The sequence below is a fragment of the Aquarana catesbeiana genome, linkage group LG10 (assembly GCF_042186555.1).
Source record: "Aquarana catesbeiana isolate 2022-GZ linkage group LG10, ASM4218655v1, whole genome shotgun sequence".
NCBI classification, from domain to species: domain Eukaryota; kingdom Metazoa; phylum Chordata; class Amphibia; order Anura; family Ranidae; genus Aquarana; species Aquarana catesbeiana.
The window spans coordinates 154,822,183-154,845,438 of record NC_133333.1 but is presented as its reverse complement, the minus strand read 5'-3'; the positions used below and the strand labels follow the sequence as shown (position 1 = coordinate 154,845,438).

At 44.5% G+C, this 23,256-nt stretch overlaps 1 protein-coding gene across 1 annotated transcript in view; it reads right to left on the bottom strand.

Moving 5' to 3' along the window:
* The window catches only part of LOC141110956 (branched-chain-amino-acid aminotransferase, cytosolic-like), a 102,074-nt gene that overhangs the window by 1,273 nt on the left and 77,545 nt on the right, over positions 1–23,256 (bottom strand). Inside the window, exons 7-10 of the mRNA XM_073602776.1 lie at positions 20,280–20,422; positions 19,247–19,332; positions 16,147–16,287; positions 1,416–1,490 (exon numbers count right to left, since the gene is read on the bottom strand). Coding sequence (XP_073458877.1) covers positions 1,416–1,490; positions 16,147–16,287; positions 19,247–19,332; positions 20,280–20,422 — 445 coding nt within the window. The remainder of the gene's footprint in view (positions 1–1,415; positions 1,491–16,146; positions 16,288–19,246; positions 19,333–20,279; positions 20,423–23,256) is intronic.

The following is a 23,256-nucleotide window of genomic DNA, read 5'->3' as shown; positions in this document are numbered from 1 at the left end:
CCATTGGCCCCTCAATGCGACAAAGTTGGCCTGTACCTTTAGCAGAGAAACAGCCCCAAAGCATCATGTTTCCACCTCCGTGCTTGACTGTAGGGATGGTGTTCTTAGGGTCATAGTCAGCATTTTTCTTCCTCCAAACACGGCGGGTCGCGTTAATGCCAAAGAAATTAATTTTGGTCTTGTCTGACCACAGCACTTTCTCCCAATCCTTCTCTGAATCATTTAGATGTTCACTGACAAGCTTCAGACGGGCCTGTACATGTGCCGTCTTAAGGAGGGGGACCATGCGGGCACTGTAGGACTTCAATCCAAAGCCTATTCCAGCCTTGTGCAGGTCTACAATCTCATCCCTGACTTTCTTTTGACAGCTCTTTAGTCTTGCCCATGATGGTGGGTTTGAATGGAAGAAAGATTCTATGGACAGATGTCTTTTATACACATAATAAGTTGTCATTAGGAGCACCTTTTTAAATTGGCAGGACTAATCTGTGTTCGCCAGAATTATTGTAGGTTGGTAGGGGATCAAATACTTATTTTACTCACTGAACTGCAGCTCAATTTATAAAACATTTGTATCGTGTTTTTTCAGGATTTTTGGTTGATATTCTGTCTCTATCATTTAGAATACACCTATGATAAAAAAAATTAGAGACCCTTAATTTCTTTGTAAGTGGGCAAACTTACAAAATCTGCAGGGATCAAATAATTATTTTCCCCACTGTATATTATTCAACACAGCTCATTGCTATTTTCTAATAAACAAAGTATTATGTTGATTTGAACAAGTAAATATAAGTGCATTTTGTTGGCCCAATAATGTTGGCAATGTATCCTGAATTCTGTTAAATGCATTTTACTGTTTTTCCTGAAGTTTACATAAAAAACTTTATCCAAAGCCTTTTTTTGGACAGGCTGAGACGGGGCTGAAATCTGTTAGGAGTTATTGTCTGTGTGCACCTTGGGAAGATACCTCCCAGAAACTAAAGCTAACTAAAGCTACAAAGTTTTTTTTTAACTTCATACACCACATAATTATCACTAACAAACAGACGATTCAACGCTGATAACCGAGAAGGCTTTGGCCAGCCCAGGGCATTCTGGCTTGACTTAAAAATGCTTCCCTGTACCAACATAAGGCATGGTTGCCTCAGTTTGAGAGAAGATTATAAAGACATCAGAGTTGACCAAAGTCAAATAAACTAAAATCCCAGACCCAGAACTGAATCCCAAATATAGGAATATTGTCAGATTTCCCTAAAATCTTTAAAATAACAAATTAGGGTTGTTTGGGCCATATGTGATTATATTGTAATACAGGACATATAGGGGTAAAATACAAGACAGCAGTTTTGTAAAAGTAAGAATATTACTAAGCCTTATTGGAATCACTGGAATGGATGATACAGCTTTCATACCTGGATGTCTGTGAGCTCCTTCAAGAAACGTTTTGCAATCTCAGGTCCGTTTTCCATGGTGGGTATGTGGTAACTCTAAAAATGACAAAAACAGCAGATACACAAATTATTACAAAAAATGACATGCAGAACATTGACTACTAAGGTATACATATTAAGTTAACATTAGACTGTACATTAGATACTGCACTTGGTTTCCTCAGTAGTGGTTTTAGTGTATTTTGAAAGGGTTGTATTTAAAGTGGATTGTTACCTTCCCCTCCAATTTTCTTCTTTTTTGTTTTTAAACCCTGCTTACCGGGTGGTGTGTTATGCACATTTAAGATACTCACCCACCCAGCGGATCCAGCGTTTTCCTGCTGAGATCCTCTTCTCTTCTGCCACACCTCGATCCCGTGCCACCATCTTACTGTTTGATGTTATCAGGAAGCTGTTGGCTCTTCCGGGTTCAGCCGGCAGGAATTTCAATGATGCACTGCTAGGCCCTTTACTGATTGAGAGACTATGCATCCTGGGATATGTGACATGCATATCCCAGGAGGCATAGGGAGCACAGTGCACATCAGTCGCCTAGGCGAGTGATTTGCAGCCCGAAGACTTAAAACAAAAAAAAAAAAAAAAAAAAAACACAATTTGTGTGAAGGAAAGGAGGAGGGGTGGAGAGGACAGGTGATGGGTTTAAATGTGAAGATCCACTTTAAAGCAACCTTGTTGCTATAGTAAATATTTAAGCCAAGGTATTCCTGTAAAATAAGTCTGTAAATACTTTCTTGCTGTCTGTGTCACTGGACTCCACTGCGATCCCAAATAATCCTGTAAGAGGTGAAGGTCAAAGGTGGGAAAACAGGGAAATTGCCCCTCCTAGAAATCTGAAAAATGTATTAAATATTTACCCATAATTTTCCTTTCCTAGCATACTACCACCACATGTATGCTGCCATGTTGGCACCATGATAACGGAAAATTGTATCAAATACTTACCGTAATTTTCCTTTCTTGGCACCAATCCATGGCAGCATACATGTGGTGGTAGTAAGGTGCCATGTTGGTGCCAGGAAATCTTGGTTTCCCTTCGGATTCAGCAGATTTCTCAGGATCGGAGTGGAGTTCAGCAGCAGCGGAGGCAGCAGGAAAGGAAAGCCTTCTTTAACAAATATGCCTTGGCTTGTTATAACAGGGTTGCTATAAAATCTACTCTAGTTTATCCTGTTGGTCTCTTACCATGGTTGTGCTAGAAGTTCGGACTGAAGGAGGAGAGAGATCTAACACAAACTCAACCACTACTCCATTACCTTAGAAGGGCCATGGAAACATATATACTGTATAAAGCAGTGCACCTTAAAGCAGTATTAAACCCAAAGGCAAACATTTATTATACTGAAGCTTATGTGACTGCTGCATTAGTTTTATTTTTGAGGCTTCTATTTTTACCTGGTGATCCGGACAGTAACTCTGTTGTTTTTTTAAAAGAACAAGCTCTCTTACAGATTGTATCAGTCACAGGGATAAGAAACCATTTAACACCGACAGGGGTGCTTACAATGATCAGCTTTTATGTAAAACCTTTATCCCAAAAAAAGGGAGAAAAAAAAAAAAGTTTGCTGTAACTGATTTTAAAGCGTTAGCTGGAGTTTGGCTTCAATGTGTTAGTGTATTTAAATCTGCTAGTACATCTAACACAACCCCCCCCCAAATAACAATGCTGCTGTCCAAAGATGCCCCCATGCTCCTTCATCCAGAGTGGGGGTACCTTAAAACAGGAGGTGTGTTACTAGCCAGATCACCAGGTGAAAGAGGGAAAAAAGCCCCCCCAAAAAAGAAAACAAATGAAGCCATCACATCTAATGATTGGTAAGCTGTGATACATTACATTTTTGAGTTTATTGCTGCTTAAAGGCTCATACACACAGGACATTTTAAAAACGCCAGCATGACTGCAGCACTAAAAACATCTGTTTTTTTTGCGTTTAGCTGTGTTTTTACATTAGCGTTATTGCATGTTTTCCCGCGTTTTCTGGCGTTAGCGATTTTTCATTAAAAACACTCTCTATAATGTAATAACGCCTAAAAACGTGAAGCGCGGCTAAACGCCTTTTTCGTTTTTACAGCTCATTCTTACTTCTCCTGGAAGCACAGGCTGTCGTTTTTTTCTACTGCCCCTAAACACTTATGCCTCCAAATGCCTCTTACAGTTCATGTGTGCATGGGCACAGGCTAACATGGAGGGGCTTTTAGAGGCAGTTCAAAAAAACGTTAAACGTACCTAACAGCAGCTGTAAAAATGTCCTGTGTGCATGAGCCCTTAATAATTCCAGAGGCAGGGCTTAAAGTAAACCTAAACCCAAAGTTTATCTGAGCAATACACAACTAGGGAAGCATTAGACAGGGTGGAAGAGAATTGATAGGGGGTCCAGATTAAAAACAACTCTCACTGTCTGCTGTTTACAAATAATGTGGTCTTCAAGAGCATTGTGCAATCTGCATTGTGGCTGCAAATATTAGCAGAGTCTCTATTCACTGTCAAGAACTAAAAAAAACAAACCGTTTGGGCTCAACCGACTCCAATGACAAAGTAGATAGGGAAAAGGGGAAAGGAAAAACACAGCACACCGTGCAAGTACAAAAAGTACAAAAAATCTTAATTTATTATATCAAAAACACATGAATGGAATAGCCAATGATAAAAACTGAATCGGGTTGTCCCGATACCACTTTTTAAGGACCGAGTACCAGTACCGATGCTTTTTTCAAGTACTCGCCGATACAGATTACCCATACATTTTTTTTTTTAATGTTACATGACAGTGTTTTTTTTTTTTTTTTTACAATGCTTTATTTTTTTTCAGGGAGGGGTGAACGGTGTCTGTGTGTTTTTTATTTACATTTTTATTATTTTTTACAATAATAGGATTTTTTAAAACAGCTTACCTGTAAAATCCTTTTCTTTCGAAGGACATCACGGGACACAGAGCCACAGTAATTACTGATGGGTTATATAGGGTATCACTAGGTGATTGGACACTGGCACACCCTATCAGGAAGTTCAACCCCCTATATAATCCCTCCCCTTGCATGGATACCTCAGTTTTGTAGCCAAGCAATATAGTGTATTAGAAGAGGGGCGGGACCTTTGTGTCCCGTGATGTCCTTCGAAAGAAAAGGATTTTACAGGTAAGCTGTTTTTAAAAATCCTATTTTCTTTCTCGAACATCACGGGACACAGAGCCACAGTAATTACTAATGGGATGTCCCAGAGCAATGCTACCTGGGGGGGGGGAACCACGACCAAGTAGGGTGTAATCAGACCTGAGGACCCTGTACCGCTGCCTGCAGCACACTACGCCCAAAGGCGATATCCTCCTGCCTTCTCACATCCACCTGATAGAATCTGGTGAATGTATGGACTGAAGACCAGGTTGCGGCCTTACAGATTTGAGCCATAGAGGCCCGGTGATGCACTACCCAAGAAGCACCAATAGCCCTTGTGGAATGTGCCCTGATCTGAAATGGAGGAATCTTCTGTTTCAAACCGTAAGCTTGAATGATCAATTGTCGAATCCATTTAGAAATGGTAGCTTTTGACGCTGCCTGTCTTCTATTGGGACCCTCTGGCAGCACAAACAAAACCTCCGTCTTGCGGATCTGAGCAGTTGCCCCGAGATAGGCCTTAACTGCTCTTACTACATCCAACGAATGTAGAGATCTCTCTTCCGGAGAACAGGGATCTGGAAAAAAGGAAGGCAGAACAATGTCTTGGTTTAAATGAAAATCAGAAACCACCTTTGGTAAAAAACTAGGATGAGGGTGCAGTACCACTCTATCCTTGTGTATAATCAAATAAGGCTCCTTACAGGAAAGGGCTGCTAATTCTGAAACTCTTCTAGCAGAAGAGATGGTCACCAGAAAAATTAACTTCCTTTTCAACAAGACCAAAGGAATCTGACTTATTGGTTCAAAAGGCTGTTTCTGTAACACAGCCAGGACCAAGTTCAAGTCCCAGGGGTTTAGGGGCGGTTTAACCGGAGGATTAAGATGCATCACCCCCTGCATAAAGTTTCGGACCAAAGAATGCGAAGCAAGTGGCCGTTGAAATAATACCGATAAAGCCGAGACCTGGCCCTTGATGGTACTCAAGGCCAGCTTCATCTCTAATCCTAACTGTAGAAAATCAAGAATTCTACCTATGACATATTTCCTGGGATGCCAACCTCTGGATTCACACCAGGATACATAAGCTTTCCAGACTATGATAAATCATCCTGGAAGCTGGCTTCCTTGCATTAATCAAGGTAGATATGACAGGACCTGAAAGCCCACGACTCTTCAGAACGTGGGTCTCAATAGCCAAACCGTCAAATTTAGCGTTTGTAAGGCAGGATGGAACACTGGACCTTGAGATAACAGGTCTGGACGTACCGGTAGGGTCCACGGGGAACCCACCGTCATCCTTACTATTTCTGCATACCAAGTCCTTCTGGGCCAAGCGGGGGCCACCAGAAGTACCGACTTCCTTTCCTGCCTGATCCTGCGAAGGAGTCGTGGCAGTAGCAGAATAGGCGGGAATGCGTAAATCAGTGGGAACTGATGCCACGGAATCACCAACGCATCCGTCCCGCATGCAAGAGGATCTTTTGTCCTTGCCACAAATCTGTCTATCTTTTTGTTGAATCGGGATGCAAAGAGATCTACATCTGGAACCCCCCATCTTTGGCATATGGCCCAAAAGACGTCGGAATGCAGAGACCATTCCACTGGAAGTAACTGCTGGCGACTTAGATAGTCCGCCTGCCAGTTCCCTATTCCCGGGATGAAAACTGCCGATATGCATGGCACATGCATCTCTGCCCAGACTAAGATCTGGTTAACCTCCTTCTGAGCAGCTTGGCTCCGGGTGCCTCCCTGATGATTGACATAAGCCACTGCTGTGGCATTGTCGGACTGGATCCTGACCGGACAACCCTGTAGCCTGATAGTCCAGGCTTTTAGGGCTAGATATATCGCCCGGATCTCCAGAATGTTGATGGGTAAGGTCCTCTCGGTCTTGGACCATAGCCCCTGGATCGCAGACTGTTCCAGAACTGCTCCCCAACCTGACAGACTGGCATCTGTTGTTACCACTGTCCAGGTAACCGGTAGAAAGGATTTCCCCTTCTGCAGGTTTTCGGGTATGAGCCACCAAATGAGGCTCTGACGCACCGCATGCGACAGGTGCATCGGAAAGTTTAATGCCTGAACCTTCTTGTTCCAGGTCGACAGAATACTGTGTTGCAGCATTCTTGAATGAAACTGAGCATAGGGAACTGCTTCGAATGAAGACACCATCTTCCCTAGTAGCCTCATACAAAGGCGGACAGAGGGACCCTTCTTGGTCCTGACTGCCAGAATCAGCTCCCTTAAAGCAGCGATCTCTGCCTGGGGTAGAAATATTTTCTCCTGGCTTGTATCTATAATCAGACCTAAATACTCCAGTCTTCTTACTGGTTTTAGGAAAGCCTTTTCTAGGTTGAGGATCCAACCCAGGAGTTCTAGATATCTGACTGTGGTCCTCAAGTTTCCATTCAAAGAGGCTACCGACCGGTCTATCAAGAGCAGGTCGTCTAGGTATGCTATGACAGCTATATCCTCAGCCCTTAATCTGGCCTGAGGAGGAGCTAAGATCTTTGTGAACACTCGAGGTGCAGTGGCTATCCCGAAAGGCAGAGCCACAAACTGTAAATGGTGCCCTCCTACCTCGAAGCGCAGAAACTTCTGATGAGCAGGAAAAATGGGCACATGCAAATATGCATCTCTGATGTCTATCGATGCCATAAATTCTCCTCCCTGCACGGTGGGAACTACTGTCCGAATTGATTCCATGTGGAAGGATTGAATTCTTAAGAATCGGTTCAGATTCCTTAAATCCAGAATGGGTCTGACATCCCCATTTGGCTTTTGGACCGTAAAAAGGTTGGAATAGAAGCCCAATCCCTGGTCCTTTGCGGGAACCATCATAATGACCTCCTGCGACAAAAGTCGCTCTAACGCTAAAAGGAGGGACTGCTTCCTTTCTGGGTCTCTGGGAACACCTGATCTGAGGAACCGAGGAGAGGGAAATTCCTGAAACTCCAGCTTGTACCCTAAGGTTACCGTGGAGATTACCCATCTGTCCTGGAAATCCTCCTTCCAGAGCCCTAAAAACTGTCGCAGTCTTCCCCCCACTCTAGTGAGCGGGGGCGCCCCCTCATGCAGAGGTCTTAGTGTTTTGCCTAGTAGGCTTCTTCCCCAGGACTTCTTTTGTCCCTGGGGTTGACTCTTGTCTCTGGACCAAGATGGAGGAGGCCATCGAGACTGCCTGGAGGCTGAAGCCCCCGGCGCTGGGGAAAGAGTCCGTTTGAAAGAGGGACGCTTACTCTTCTTCTTAACAGGTAAGAGAGTGCTTTTCCCACAAGAGATTCTCTTGATATAGTTATCCAAGTCCTCTCCAAACAACCTTTCACCACGAAATGGAAACCCTGCCAGGAGTTTCTTACATGGTGCTTCGGCTGACCAATTTTTCAACCATAGGATTCTACGTATATGCACTAACCCCAGTGAAAGACGAGAGGTTTGCACAATAGAATCTCTAATGGCGTCAACAATGTAACATAAGGCCGCAGAAAGGTTAGCAAACCCCTGGGCCTGCTGTTCAGGTAATACTTTGATGACCTGCTTAACATGGTCTCTTAAGTACTGACAGACTCCAATCGCTGCTACTGCAGGTTGGGCCACAGAACCTGCTAAGGAGAAAACATCCTTTAATAGGGATTCCATCTTTTTATCTACAGGATCCCTGAGCATCTGAGCATTGTCTACAGGACAAGTCAGACTATTATTTACAGAGGAAATGGCGGCATCAATGGCCGGTATTCCCCACATTTTAATAAACTTTTCTTCCATCGGATAAAGTGTTGAAAACTTTCTCGGCGGAAAAAAACGTTTGTCTGGGTGATCCCACTCAGAATAAATGAGCTTTTTAAGTAAATTATGAACAGGAAAAGCCTGTGCTGCTTGGAAAGGTTTCAGTGACCCCAAAGCAGAAGAGGATTCTTTAACAGTTTCAGGTATGGGCAACTTAAATGTGGAGCGGACCAATCCAGTAAGGATCTGCACTAAGACTTTCTCCTCTTGGGAAGTCGCAGAGGGTCCCTCTCCACCTGATTCCTCCGAAGAGGAATCATCTGTCCCATCCCGATCCTCTGAAGGGGATTTGTTTCCCTTATCCCAGAGATCCTCTTCCTGAGGGTCTTGGGGAACAGAGGAAGGCCTAGTGCGTTTTCTTCCACTGAGTGAAGCTGTAATCACGGCCATTAATCTTTCCTCTAAACCATTAATGGTTGAGGAAAAAACCTCATGTGTAATATATAGAGGGGCTGAAGTGCCAGAAGCAGGTGTAGCCCCTGACCCCGACGGCTCTCCCTGGCTAGCCATCCCTGGCCCTTCAGGGGGGGAGGATGCTGCAGACAGGGGGCCCTCAGAACCTGAACGAGATCCCCTAGTGTCTCTGGTTCTTGGGGTGTTTGAACCTCTTCTACCCATAGTGCAAAGCAACAAGGTGTGAGGTATACAAATGAACACTGCCTGCTGAGCGATGTAGTCTGGCTAAAAGCCTTGCTACCCAATGCTCAGTCTGGTGTTACTTCAGTAAATGTTGCCTAGGAGAATGTCTGTGTCCCACCTTACATGCGACCGTCAGCTCTGTGTCTCTCCAAAGGCTGTGTGCACCTGTACAGAGTGCGTTTAATAGCCTGCAGCTGGCCTGAGTGGGAGTCTAAGCACCTGTGCTGACGTCCCGCCCCCCCCCTCTACCGCCCCCCCCGAATTTAAAATAAAAAAAACGAGCGCTTCCCGCGCTGGCCGACTCTCCTGAAATACTATGGAGGAAGGCTGGGGGAGGAGGGAGTAAAGCTGGTAGTGAAGAGCCTGCCTAAAAAACGGCAATGGTCGGTAATGGTGGCCGAGGCAGCGGTGCCCGAGCGGTATAACCGCTTTCTAGACCCCTGTGGCCTCCCTCTAGCCTGGGGGGAACATTCCAACATGAGAAATCCCCCCATCCATCCTACCTTGGAGCCGGTCTGAGACGCTGAAGCTTGCAGCATGAACACTTGAGACAGACGTCTGCGTGTGAAGGTTTGTGCTCTTGGCAGCCCCCGGTGGTCACAATAGGCATAGCATGTATTTACCTTAAAGGAGAAACCTACTAGAATTAGAAAATTCTGTGGAATCTCCCTTACCTTATCCAGCCGCAGGGTTCAGTTTACACAGAACCCAATCTTCACCTCTCACGGTGGGCTCCGTTTGAAAAAACCATCAGAGACTGGGGCCCCCTACGAATAGGGGGATCCTGCAGTTCTGGCCCTGTAAAGCACCCAGCCAGAAATTAGGAGGTTTAAAGCCATTTTCTGATTTGCGGGGTCCAGCTCTCTAAAAAGAGAAGTGTTACAGGTAAAACCTCGTTTCTTCGGACACGAGGCCCGGGTACCATTCAATTCGGCCTAGAAAGGACACTTTGAATGGATCCGGTCTGCCTGGCTTGCCTCAGTATAGGATATAGGATAATCCCTTTGGATCTCAGCACAGGACATCTTTACACGTCCATCACCTAAGACACTGGCGTAAAAACAGAGGTATCCCTGCAAGGGGAGGGATTATATAGGGGGTTGAACTTCCTGATAGGGTGTGCCAGTGTCCAATCACCAGTGATACCCTATATAACCCATCAGTAATTACTGTGGCTCTGTGTCTCGTGATGTTCGAGAAAGATAATATTTTTTTATTATTATTTATTGCAATACTTTGTATTTTTTTTTTTTTTAATCAGCCCTGTTGGAGGGCTTTGGTAAGATATCAGGGGTCTTAACAGACCCCTGATATCTCCCCCTTGAGACAGAGAAAGAGACCAAAGGATAGAGATTTCCTAGTCCCTTTCTCTGCAGCCTCAGCTGCACTGCAAAGGAATGGAGAGAAGACAGCGGCTCCTCTCCATTCACAGGAGGTTACAATGTTTCAGATAAGTGAATGGACAGAGTCAGCTGACTCTGTCCATACAGAAAAGGAAGAGTACATGGAGAGGGACAGTGGAACGGAGGGGGACAGAAGCAGAACGGAGGGGGACAGCAGCAGAACGGAGGGGGACAGCAGCAGAACGGAGGGGGACAGCAGCAGAACGGAGGGGGACAACAGCAGAACGGAGGGGGACAACAGCAGAACGGAGGGGGACAGCAGCAGAACGGAGGGGGCATGGAGGAAGAACGGAGGGGGACAGAAGCAGAACGGAGGGGGACAGCAGAACGGAGGGGGCATGGAGGAAGAACGGAGGGGGACAGAAGCAGAACGGAGGGGGACAGCAGAACGGAGGGGGCATGGAGGAAGAACGGAGGGGGACAGAAGCAGAACGGAGGGGGACAGCAGAACGGAGGGGGCATGGAGGAAGAACGGAGGGGGACAGAAGCAGAACGGAGAGGGACAGCAGAACGGAGGGGGCATGGAGGAAGAATGGAGGGGGACAGAAGCAGAACGGAGGGGGACAGCAGAACAAAGGGGCATGGAGGAAGAACGGAGGGGGACAGAAGCAGAACGGAGGGGGCATGGAGGAAGAACGGAGGGGGACAGAAGCAGAACGGAGGGGGACAGCAGAACGGAGGGGGCATGGAGGAAGAACGGAGGGGGACAGAAGCAGAACGGAGGAGGACAGTAGAACGGCATGGAGAAGGATGCGGTGACAGTCAGCGGTGATCATGTGTGGGAGAGTTACAAGCACCGATCACCGATGTATAAATTTCACTAAAGCAGCTGAAAGCCGCTGGGGGAGAAGCTTGTAACTCCCCCACGCACTGATCACTGCTGACTGTCCAGGTATCGGGTGAAGCATCGGAAGCATTTGCCCGAGTACAAGTACTCGGGCAAGTGCTCGGTATCGGTGCCGATACCGATACTAGTATCGGTATCAGGACAACCCTAATAAAAACTCAATGTCCACCATTCTTGCCCCTATCCAGTGACAGTAATACATATATATAGCGAGGAATGTGAAAGTACAATATCTTCAATCCTGAGCAGCAAAAATAACTTGAAACATAGAAATGGCATGCATGTGAATAGGATGTGGAGCTAAGTTGGCTCCCTATGGGAAATGGATCCTAAGAAGATCAGACCTGGATCCTGGGAAAGAGGCACGCTAGCATATTGTGTTGAGTGTTGTGCCGCGTACACACAAGCGGACTTTACGGCAGACTTTGCCCGATGGACCTTTCGACGTACTTTACGACGGACTTGCCTACACACAATCCACCAAAGTCCGTCAAATTTGTGCGTGATGACGTACGACCGGACTAAAACAAGGAAGTTCATAGCCAGTAGCCAATAGCTGCCCTAGCATGGCTTTTTGTCCGTCGAACTAGCATACAGACGAGTGGACTTTTCGACCGGACTCGAGTTCGACGGATTGATTTAAAACATGTTTCAAATCTAAGTCCGTCCAACTTTTGAGAAAACAAAGTCAGCTGGAGCCCACACACGATCGAATTGTCCGACGAAATCCCGTCCGCCGGGCAAAGTCTGCCGTAAAGTCCGCTCGTGTGTACGTGGCATTGTTAATACCTTGATGTATCCAAAATGGGGGGAATTGCTGAGATATGAAAAGGGGAAGGGACGGTACCCTGGGTCAACAGTGGTCTAGAGGAGGTATATAGAATTGAAAGATGCAGTCACAGTATGTATGTGTCATGAAACGCCAGAGATTTAAATGCAAAACAATGTCCTGTAACCTCACTCTCACTGTTGCAAACCATAATTTGATATCCAGAGTGTGCAGGCAGGTTGACAACCCTGTCCATGGGAGACCATACATGGATCAAAGCATATAGTCCAAGTTTCCTTGTCCACCTTGCCCGTGACTGGGGGATATGAACACTTGCTTATGCTTGATGGGCCTCATTGGAAATCGGCAATGGTACTGGCACTGAAGATTTGTCTTTCAATCACCACCTGATAAGTATCCATTTACTCTTTCTACTTTGGACTATATGCTTTGATCCATGTATGGTCTCCCATGGACAGGGTTGTCAACCTGCCTGCACACTGGATATCAAATTATGGTTTGCAACAGTGAGAGGGAGGTTACGGGACATTGTTTTGCGTTTAAATCTCTGACGTTACATGCCACATACATACTGTGACTGTACCTTTCAATTCCATATACCTCCTCTAGACCACTGTTGACCCAGGATGTCGTCCCTTCCCCTTTCATATCTCAGCAATTTTCCCCTTTTGGATACATCAAGGTATTAACAACACTCAACACAATATACCAGCATGCCTCTTTCCCAGGATCCAGATCGGATCTTCTTAGGATCCATTTCCCGTTGGGAGCCAACTTGGCTCCACATCCTATTCACATGCATGCCATTTCTATGTTTCAAGTTATTTTTGCTGCTCAGGATTGAAGATATTGTACTTTCACATTCCTCGCTATACATGTATTACTGTCACTAGATAGGGGCAAGAATGGTGGACATTGAGTTTTTATCACAGTATGATTGACACGTGAATGATTCCGTTTTTATTATTGGCTATTCCATTTATGTGTTTTTGATATAATAAATTTAGATTTTTTTTGTACTTGCACGGAGGGCTGTGTATTTCCTTTCCCCTTTCCCCTATATCTCATCGGAGTCGGTTGAGCCCAAACAGTGGTTTTATTATGAGTTTTTGATGATATGACACTGAGAGCTCCCACTCCAATCCTTTTCCCTCTCTCTCCCCTTTTTTCAGTTTCAAGCATATAGGGGTGTTTTTTTATATTTATAGATGTATTCATAACTGGCATTAGCAGGGTTTTGCACCTTGAGGGATCCTTATTTTTAGTTCTCTCTATTCACTGTCTCTAAAGAATCTACTGAAGGAAGCCCTCCAGGGCATGGCTGCCATGGCATTACATGATGTGACTTGGAACTGGGGCTCTGTGCCATCTTTTCGTATGAACCTCCAATGCAATACTCCCAATGCACACGTTCCTGCACAAATGGCTGTATCTTAGATTGGGTGCTGAAATTACCAGTGGCTGGAACCGACTGCAATCATGAGAAGGAAGTGTCACTAGCACACCAGGATCTCCAAAACTGAGTCCAAAACTTTAATCACATAGTACCAAAGAATAAAATCGACGTTTCGGAGTCATGCAGGACCCCTTCATCAGGCATGTGTCTGATGAAGTGGTCCTGCTCCGAAACGTCGCTTTTATTTTTTGATACTATGTGATTAAAGTTTTGGACCCAATTTTGGAGATCCTGGTGTGCTAGTGACACTTCCTTCTCATCTTTTCTTATGATGGGCAAGTTTGTTGAGCATGTTGAGTCTACTCCCCTTACCCACCTTTCCTACTGAGTTTAAGTCTCACTTAACAAAAACCTTTCAAAATACATCAAAACCTTCAGAACTAAAAAACCACAGGAGAGCAGGACTCAAATCAGATTTCTGGTTATACTGGGGAAGGGTTAGAACCTATTTTATCTTTTCTTGACCTCGGCTTCCACTGGGGAGTTTTCCATTCCTGCCTCAATGAAAATAACAAAGACCTAACAGAAGCTATAATTTCGTCATTAATAAAAGTAGTTGTAATGTATGCACATTGTTCAAGAGATACTCCTATTCCCCTGCTATCTCAATAACAGAAGAAATAAGGCAAAATATCCCCAACAGAGACATAAAAACCTGACAGAGGATCTATCCTTTGCTCAATAACAAAAGTAAAGATCTCCTTGCAGTGCAAGGTTTATATTGAAGATGATGTGACTTCAAAATCTTTTAGAGCACAAGCATTGTATACAAAAACCAAAACCGTAATTTAAATCCAAAGAACAGGAGCACAGACAGGGGTCCCCCTCCTTTCATAGATACTTCATATTTCACTTGCTCCATCTGCTGGGGAGATACTGCACATGTATTTCAGTTGCTGGACCTCAGTCTGCAAGTAGTGTAGCAACAAAAAGCTGGTGTTCCTACATCCTAAATAAGTTCCCTATACTTAATAAAGAGAATGATACTTAATAAACAGTTGGATGCTGCATCCTTAATAAGTTCCCAATCCTTGATAAAGAGCTTGTCCCTACATCCTTAATAAGTTTCTTATCCTTATCCTTGACAGGGGCTTTTCATGCTTCTTTGAAATTCCCTTTAAGTGGATCTATTATTTTATAATAAAAACAATACTGCAAAACAGTAGGTAAGGTAGACCTGGGTGCTTGTTTTTTCAGCAATTACATTTCTTGTTTGCAAATCAACCACTTGACCTCCAAGTTTACCCCCCCCCCCCTTCCTGACAAGGCCATTTTTTTACGATACGGCACTGCGTTACTTTAACTGACAATTGCGCGGTCGTGCGACACTGTACCCAAATAAAATGTATGTCCCTTTTTTCCCCACAAATAGAGCTTTTTTTGGTGTTATTTGATCACCTTTGTGTTTTTTATTTTTTGCGCTAGAAACAAAGAATGACCGACCATTTTGAAAAAAAAAAAATAATATTTTTTACTTTCTGCAATAAAACATATCCAAAAAAAAGTAAAAAAAAAAAAACAAAAAAAAAACCCTTTCTTTATCAATTTAGGTCAATATGTATCCCGTTACATATTTTTGATGAAAAAAATCCCAATAAACATATATTGATTGGTTTGTGCAAAAATTATAGCGTCTACAGACTATGGGATATTTGTATTATTTATTTTTTACTAGCAATGGCGGCGATCAGCGACTTATAGTGGGACTGCAATATTGTGCCGAACAAATGGGACATTAGCTGACACTTTTTTTGGGGACCAGGGACATTATTATAGTGATAAGTGCTAAAAAATATGCACTGTCACTGTACTAATGGCACTGGCAGGGAAGGGGGCAATCAAAGGGTTAACTGTGTGCCTAGCTAATGTTACAGTGTAGTGGGGGAGGTGCTTTTACTAGTGGACGACATGGATTGGTGCTTCTGCTTTACAGAAACACAGGATGCATGTCTTCTGTACTGACAGAATGACAGTCTTCTTTGTTTACATAGGCAGACTGGCATTCTGTCAGTGTAATGAATGATCAGCGGGTGGTGGCGGAGATCGAGTACGTGGGAGTGGGACCTGCTGATCAACTCCCAACGTGTAGAATCACAGTGGGAGTGCTTCAAAAACCTGGAACTGCAGGAATCACACACATTATATATATATATATATATATATATATATATATATATATATATATATATATATATATATATATATATATATTATATATATATGTGTATATAATGTGTTTGGGGGGCGGTCGGCAAGTGGTTAAGGTACAATAGCCTGGTTGTGACCTCAGTATCTTGTCTCGTTGCAGCAACTTTTCAAAACACAAATGTTGGTCAAGCCTTAGGTTTTTCTTGCATTGCCATGGTAAAAAAAAAAAAAAAAAAATCCACTGCAGTCAGAAACCAAAAAGCACCTCACATGATCAGTGGGCATGTACTTACTGAAGCTTGTGCTGTGTAACACCCTTGCTCTACATATTTTAATAGGCTGTTTGAATGTAAAAGATGAGGAGTCTGCAGTGTATTAACAGCTCCTCTTTTGAGAAATAATAGGTTAGGAGTTTTTGAAGACATCTGCAAATCTATCGCCACCTGATCTGCTCAGACAATTTAATATCAATATAAGAGTGATTCACTTTATGTTTGTGACACAGTACTCACTTTGTCATTGTAGAGTATGCGGCTTACTGGGCATACAACACAGGCTGTTCCTGCTCCAAAGACCTCATATACCCGGTTTTCCCGAAGCCCTTTAATCAGATCATTCATGGTAACTGTGCTCTCTGACACTTTGAATTCTCCCTGCAAAACATTAAAACACAAAAATAGTTGATTTTAAAGAAAAACTTTGGGAAGCACGTTTTCCACAATTTAAACAGGCCACACCAAGAAAAAATAGCCCAATTTAATTTCAGAATACTATAGTGGAGGGATTAGCGTCCAGTTTTTCGCTGTCATGTATTAATCTTCCATTGAAAAGGAGCAAAAAGTAACTTTACTCAGATTTTGAGCACTGTTCATTTTCCTATTCTTTTGCAGAGATATTTTTAAAAGGATAACTTTACCTTTAGTACAGTTAGCCTATAAATATCCCTATTTAGAAATTGCCACCTCCCTCCACCCCCCGCCCCCCCCTACCCAATGCTTCACGTCTTTTAAATGACCCTACTCCTCTAAACATCCACTGGGATCTTATAAACCCCAATGGTAGACCTTTAGGAATAAATGGAGATTATGGCACAAACGTATAGAAGAAGCAGAACCCAGCCAGTGAAGAGGTTGTACAGTTACCAGTGGCTTGCAGGAGATGGGCAAGTATGAGTTATAAAACTTTGGGGGGAGGGGGAGCGTAATATTTAGAGTACTAAAATTACAATTCTCCTTTTTTAAATATGAGCCCCCATCATAAAATGATTACTCACAACCTCTCAAAGAAGAAATCCAATGTAAAATAGTCATAGATATTCTATACCTCACCTACCTCTCTTTTTCTTTGTTTGTGAATAATAGGGTAATAAAATTGATGATTTTACCTGGGACCTAAAGAATCGTGAGCCTGAACACATTTTTCTCAATCATTGAAGGGAACACAGAATTCAGAGATTGTTAGGTTATAGCTCCACCTACAGGAAGATTTGGACAACGGCAAGCAAAAAACTGACCAGCCAGGTATAACCCTCCTATTCCTAGCATGGCTCGTTTTTTTACTTGGTGCTCAGGAAGATGGACATCTTTTCTCTGCTGTGCTGAGAAAAGTCTAACCTTTTGTTTTAGCTATTTTCTATTCAATGTAGATTACATTTTTTCTTCAATTAAGATTCCTCTACAAGCTGCTTGAGCTGGTGGCTATTCCCAGCTCTCGGAAAAGACGTTTTCTCAGCACTAGCTTTGGGGGCCAAACCCAGACACAGATCCTGCTGATGGACTGTGACCTTAATGCGGAGTTCCAGCCTCTGAACAACTGAACAAAAAAATGTAAATAATGTAGCTGCTGACTTTTAAAATAAGGACACTTGCAACTAAGGGAAACTCAGGCTTCACTGCCGGTTTCCTACTGCGCATGCATTAGTTGCACTGCGCTTTCCGAATGGCCCCGTATTCTTCTGGGACACACACAGGTCCCAGAAGGCAGCAGGGGGAAGGAGGAGGGGGGGTAGGGTGCTCAATTGTTCTAGAGCTACTTTAATTTTAGCCTGGATCTCTGCTTTAAGGACACTTGGCTCTGCACTGTGGTGCATTCCACACCTGAGCACAAGGCATTAGGAGAGCTTTTTCAGGTCCAGAGCCATGGAACAGCCCCAGGCGTGACTGCCGTCTCTGGTGACTCTCTTTGTAGGTAGGCCATGCAGGCTGAGCACCAGGAGCTACTTTGTTACTAGGACCCCAGGGCAACATTTAAAATCCTAGCTTTCCATTGGTTTAGAGTGGAAGGGGTTAACGCTGAGGGACAGAGTATTGAGGTCATCTGCTTGGTGCAGTGTTGTGCCCATGTGCCACACTTTCATGGCATTCAGCGTCAGGGAAGCACCTTCATGTCCCTGCTCGTCTTTGCTGCCTGCCTTCTTCCAGCTGCCTGAACATCTTCTGCGACCAGCAGCTGGTTGGTGACTATTCAAGGCTTGTAGTATTGTATCCAAAAGTATATTGCCCCTATCATGTAGTGCAAAATATTGGATCTCAGACACATGGAGAACAGTCCTGCTGTCCCAGATACCTCCAGCTCACAATCCACTAAATGTAATGGTGCTGCCTGCAGTGCAGCCCTCAAAGGGTCTGAGACTGACAATCTGGAATTGCATCCTTTGCTTGAGTCTATGGGGTTGATTTACTATAACTGGAGTGCAAAATCTGGTGCAGCTATGCCTGGGTAGCCAATCAGCTTCTAACTTAAGCTTGTTCAAGCTTTGACAGAAAAAAAACTGGAAGCTGATTGGTATCTACACAGAGCTGTACCAGATTTTGCACTCTCCGGTTATAGTAAATCGCCCTCTATGTCTCTTCCTTATTCAGGCAGCTGGCGCCCTGGTGACGTGCTACTGAGTCCGCCATCCTCCAGCCACTGTATTGAAGCTCATGTCTCCTAGGACGTGTGACATGCCTATTCCAGAAGGCTTCAGGAGCAGAGCAAATATTCTCACCTAGGTCTCTGCCTTTACTCCCAGACTCACTTTAAAGCTTGAGGATCAGCCTGCAGATTTTCCCAGTGCGGCCCCCTATCTAGGCTCTCTTATGGTCCCCAGTACGGCCAAGACCTTTCTGTTGCAACCACTTTATGGAGACTGGAAGAACCATGGCGAGCTGTTCTCTCATCCCAAATGTCATTGTTCATCCATCAAGAGTGACTTTAAATACCCAGCCCTTCTGGTTATGGAAAGCTTGCAAATCACTTGTCTACTTTTCCCAATGCAGTTCTAGGTGTAAGAGAGACCCAGGAACCTGTGCTGTTATGTGGCAGTAGGTAGATAGTCTTATATCAGAGGGAGTTGGAACTTATACAGGGTTTCTTCTTTTTTGCAGTGGGTGAAAAAAAAACAAGTATAGAGAGCCGAAGGGAGCTGCGGTAAAGTGAACCTGTTGCTTGCTCTGCATGTGCACATCACAGGTTCACTTTGAGGTGTGACTCCCATATCCTGCATTGTAAGTTCAAGAAAATGGCATGTCAAGATCTCTAGTAACCACTAATGCTAATTCGGCTATAGAAGAAACAATAAAAGGAGAACTCTGGACAAACAGTCAATCACACAGTTTATCTAAAGCTTACCCACTGCCGTGCCAGATCCAGTAAACTCTGTCTTGTTATCCCAGGGAGGATTAAACCACTTAATGGGGGAGTTATTAGCTCTTTCTCTGCAAGAACACACATTAGACACTGATAAAAATGAGCACTAACATCACCTGGATAAAGTTACACATTATGATGGCCATAAACAGGCACTGAAGAAGACCGTTATTACCACTTGTCTGTTACCCCCGTATAGCCCAGGTATCTCAAGCAGTAGTTAAAACCAATGCATTGTTTGACTTAACTGGGCCATGCATGACCACCCTCAGAAACGGCAGTAGTGCGTTCAAAGCCAAAACTTTTTAGCATTTTAAATAAAGTAGTTAATGAGGCCAGGGTTTTTTTTGTCTGTTACATTTAATTCCTCCCTTGTAGACACAACGTAAAGTAAGCATTTCCGGGGGGGTTGTCTTTTTTTTTTTTTTTCAATGCTCTGGATCTGGAGATATTATTTGGCCTCTGTATATAAGCGAAGGCAAAATGGCATCTCCTTAGCTTTCTTAAGACACCTGAATGAGTAGAATGGAGTAGATAATGGCCAGGTTTTTTGTCTGTTACATTTATTTCCTCCCCTGTAGGCACAGCATAAAGTAAAAGGAAATATATCTATTTAGATAAATCCCATCTTAGACAGTTCTCAACAAACAAGTGTCACCTTTGGAACTTTTCCTCTTTACTATTCTTGCTCAAACCACTAAACAAACCAACTAAAAATTTGGGATGTTCTTATGACTTTTCTGGTGGGTTTTGGATGCACGAAGATATATTCAGGAAAAAATGTCTAGACGAGAAGCAATGAGCAGTAACCAATAGGAAGCAAGAGGCGATGAGCAGTAACCAATAGCAAGCAAGAAGCAATGAGCAGTTAGCAATAGCAAGCAAGAAGCAATGAGCAGTAACCAATAGCTAGCAATCATCTTGTACTGAAGTGTGATGTTAGTCTAAACTTTTTGAATAATGCGGAAAGGTTAGAACTTCAGTCAGATTGTGAAATTTTCCCTATTTGACTTACCTCCTTGTTCATTGGTCCAGAACATGAAAAAGTTCATTGTTCCAGCTTCAGTCACTTCATGGTTATCTCCATACAGCCACAACACTTGCTGACATCCTAGCTGGGATGCTTCACTCTGTACATATATGGTAGGACCATAGTTTCTGTGTGGACATAGATGAATTGTATAATATTTATTTGTGTCTTATTTCCTGAAAATATGCATTTTATAAGCATCTGCACAAATATCATGCAACATAAAAAATTGCAACTGCTAACATTTTGTTCGACAGGGTCTCTGCTTTCATAATATATTATATATATATATATATATATATATATATTTTTTTTTTTTGGGGGGGGGGGGGGGGGTAGCAAAAAATGCAGATTTTAAGGTGTGCAAAAGTGGGTACACAAGCAACTAGCAAGATTCAAATATTGCTGAAGCCTACTGAGGCCTGTTGGCAGCTTGTTTAAAGTGATAAGAGTTCCCATTAAAATCTGGGGTTAACAAGACCAAACTTCAGCTGAATGGTACTTCTAAGCTGCTTAAAGCTTGTCGAAATCTGTGCAGACGCTTACTCTCCACACTGCTCTTAAATACTCTGAAGCCCATGTGGACAAGGCCTACATGTGCGAATCATGTTAATTTTGATGTCTGCTCAGTAGAATTTATCTTCTGGGCTGCATATAATCATCAGCTGACACAGATCAACCTCCCCGATGTTGCCTCTCATCTGTAAGGTTACAATGTTACTGTCAGAGAGGTAAAGCAGAGAAGAGGAAACAAAGGAAATGCTTGCTCCTGCCTGCAGCACACTAATGACATCATTATCCCAGATTCCTCCTCCCAGACTAAACACAGTCTCATGCTAGAACAAAGAGGAAAAATAGAGAACGCAGATGCAGTGTGGGGATGTTGATACAGCTGCGTGCATGCATGCGGCATGCGTTGATGTCATCATGTTGATGCGTGCGCACAGCTGGAAGCTTTTAAATAGGGGATAAAAGATTGCTGGCTATTTTTTTTTTTGCAAATTTTGCACAGAATTTAGACTGTTGTAAATAAAAACAAAAGATGCAGTCACACGCCTAGAGTTTAAGAATGTTTTTTTAACAATAAGTTATGGCATTTTTGAAAAGTTATACTGTTGCTGTTGGGACTACTGTAGTTGTCTAACTCAAGTTTACCTTTTTTTTTTCCTGCACAGCTTTAGTGAACTAACTTACCTGTAATGAAGTATTTCCCACATTGCGCAGGCAGCTGGATCCTAAAGAAATCTTCACTGCAGGGATGCCCTATTCTCTTCCCATCTCTGAATTTCTGGCACTGCACTGGTTTATAGCTTTGGGCTTGGGGCAGAGCTGCTGTGAACAATTAGCCACAAGGACCTGCCCCATTGAGAAAAGTTATTTGATTGCTTTCACCACCTGTAACAAAATCTATGAATAGGGGAGAGAATCCTGTGGCTCAGACAACTCTTGCCTATTCACAGAATGCAGTTGACTTACTAAAACTGGAGTGAGCAAAATCTGGTGCAGCTGAGTGGGGGGCGTGTCCGAGCGTTGAGGTGGATGGACGCACTGCAGAGGAGCTCCGCTTTGCCCTCTGCAATCTATTGCCATCCGAAGCGAATAAACCTTAGAGTTTGCCCCAAACTCTACCTTGAAGCCACTAGACACTAACAGAGTCTCCTCCGTGGTCACTTGAGCGGATTGGCCGGCGGATTGGGCTGTTTTTAGGCCGCGGCCGGCCTCACTCCACAGACGCCGGCCGCCATCTTACGGCCTACGGGACACACAGAATCCCCTGTCTTGAGTGCCACGATCGGCGGTACGGAGGCTGATCGGCCGGCCTGCGGCTGGGAGCGCCGTGTCCGGAGCAGACCGGACTGTGAGGGGACCCCAGACAACACAGAAGAAGCAGGCCCTGGACGCCCGCGGCCTACGGCAGGCCCGAGGCCTGTGAGGCCTCCAACATCGCCTGTCTTTGGTGCCGCGGCCGGAGGTAAGGGGGACAGTACACTCACCTCCACATACAGCGACCACCCCCTGATCATAACCAGCAAGTTGATAGCCTGCTTGGACCCCTCACTGACCCCAGAAAGCTGAGTAAAGGCCCCCTCAGAGACATCCAGGGACAGCCGCCATCTTGTGGCCTAGCTTACGAGACGGGCCTACACCCTCAGATACTGTACTCTACCTGGACAGTGATTTCCCCTACGAAGCCCCACACACAAGGTGTTTCAGCTTTGCGCCCATGCTGACAGGGTGACGCCGCTGTTCCTGCAGGCCTGCCCCTCCTCCCTAGTCCCCCTCGTCCACGTGGAAGCTGGGTTTTGATGGAGAGTGACCAAATATGGATGGCTGAGGACCCGCGCCCCTGAGTTCCGTGCTATCCCGACAGCTACAGGCTATTTCCATAGCATAGCACACCTGCATACTACATGGCGGCAGCAAGCTCACACTCCACGGAGCTTACTGACCCTCAACAAGGCACCATACAGAGGTATCTACTTAGAACAGCGCAGACTGACCCCCGGACCCCCAAAGACAAGATGGCGCCCGGCCGCAACCCGGGGAAGACCAAGTCTCCCACTTCCGCTACAGCAGCAGCCTGCACAGCAGAGGACAACAATGAGAAACTCCAAAATTCTAAGGGTGAGCCATCAGCCTCCTCCGCTAGGTCAGTCACATCACCTGACCCAGGCACCGGGGAATCCCAGTCAGTTACGCATCCCTTATCAGGAGAACCCATTAGAACGGAAGCTGCTGCCCTCCTCTCCGCTTTCAGAATTGATTTCGAATCATGGGCTAGCAAAATGGAAGCTTCCCTACATGTGGAGCTGAACGCTCTGAGGCAACAAGTCACAGCTAATGAGGAAGCAGTATCGGTCTTAACCAATGCTCAAGAGGACCATGAGGCACGTATAACAGCCCTTGAATCCTCTTCCGCGACGCATATGCAGCGCCTACGCCACCAGCAACTCTGCATAGA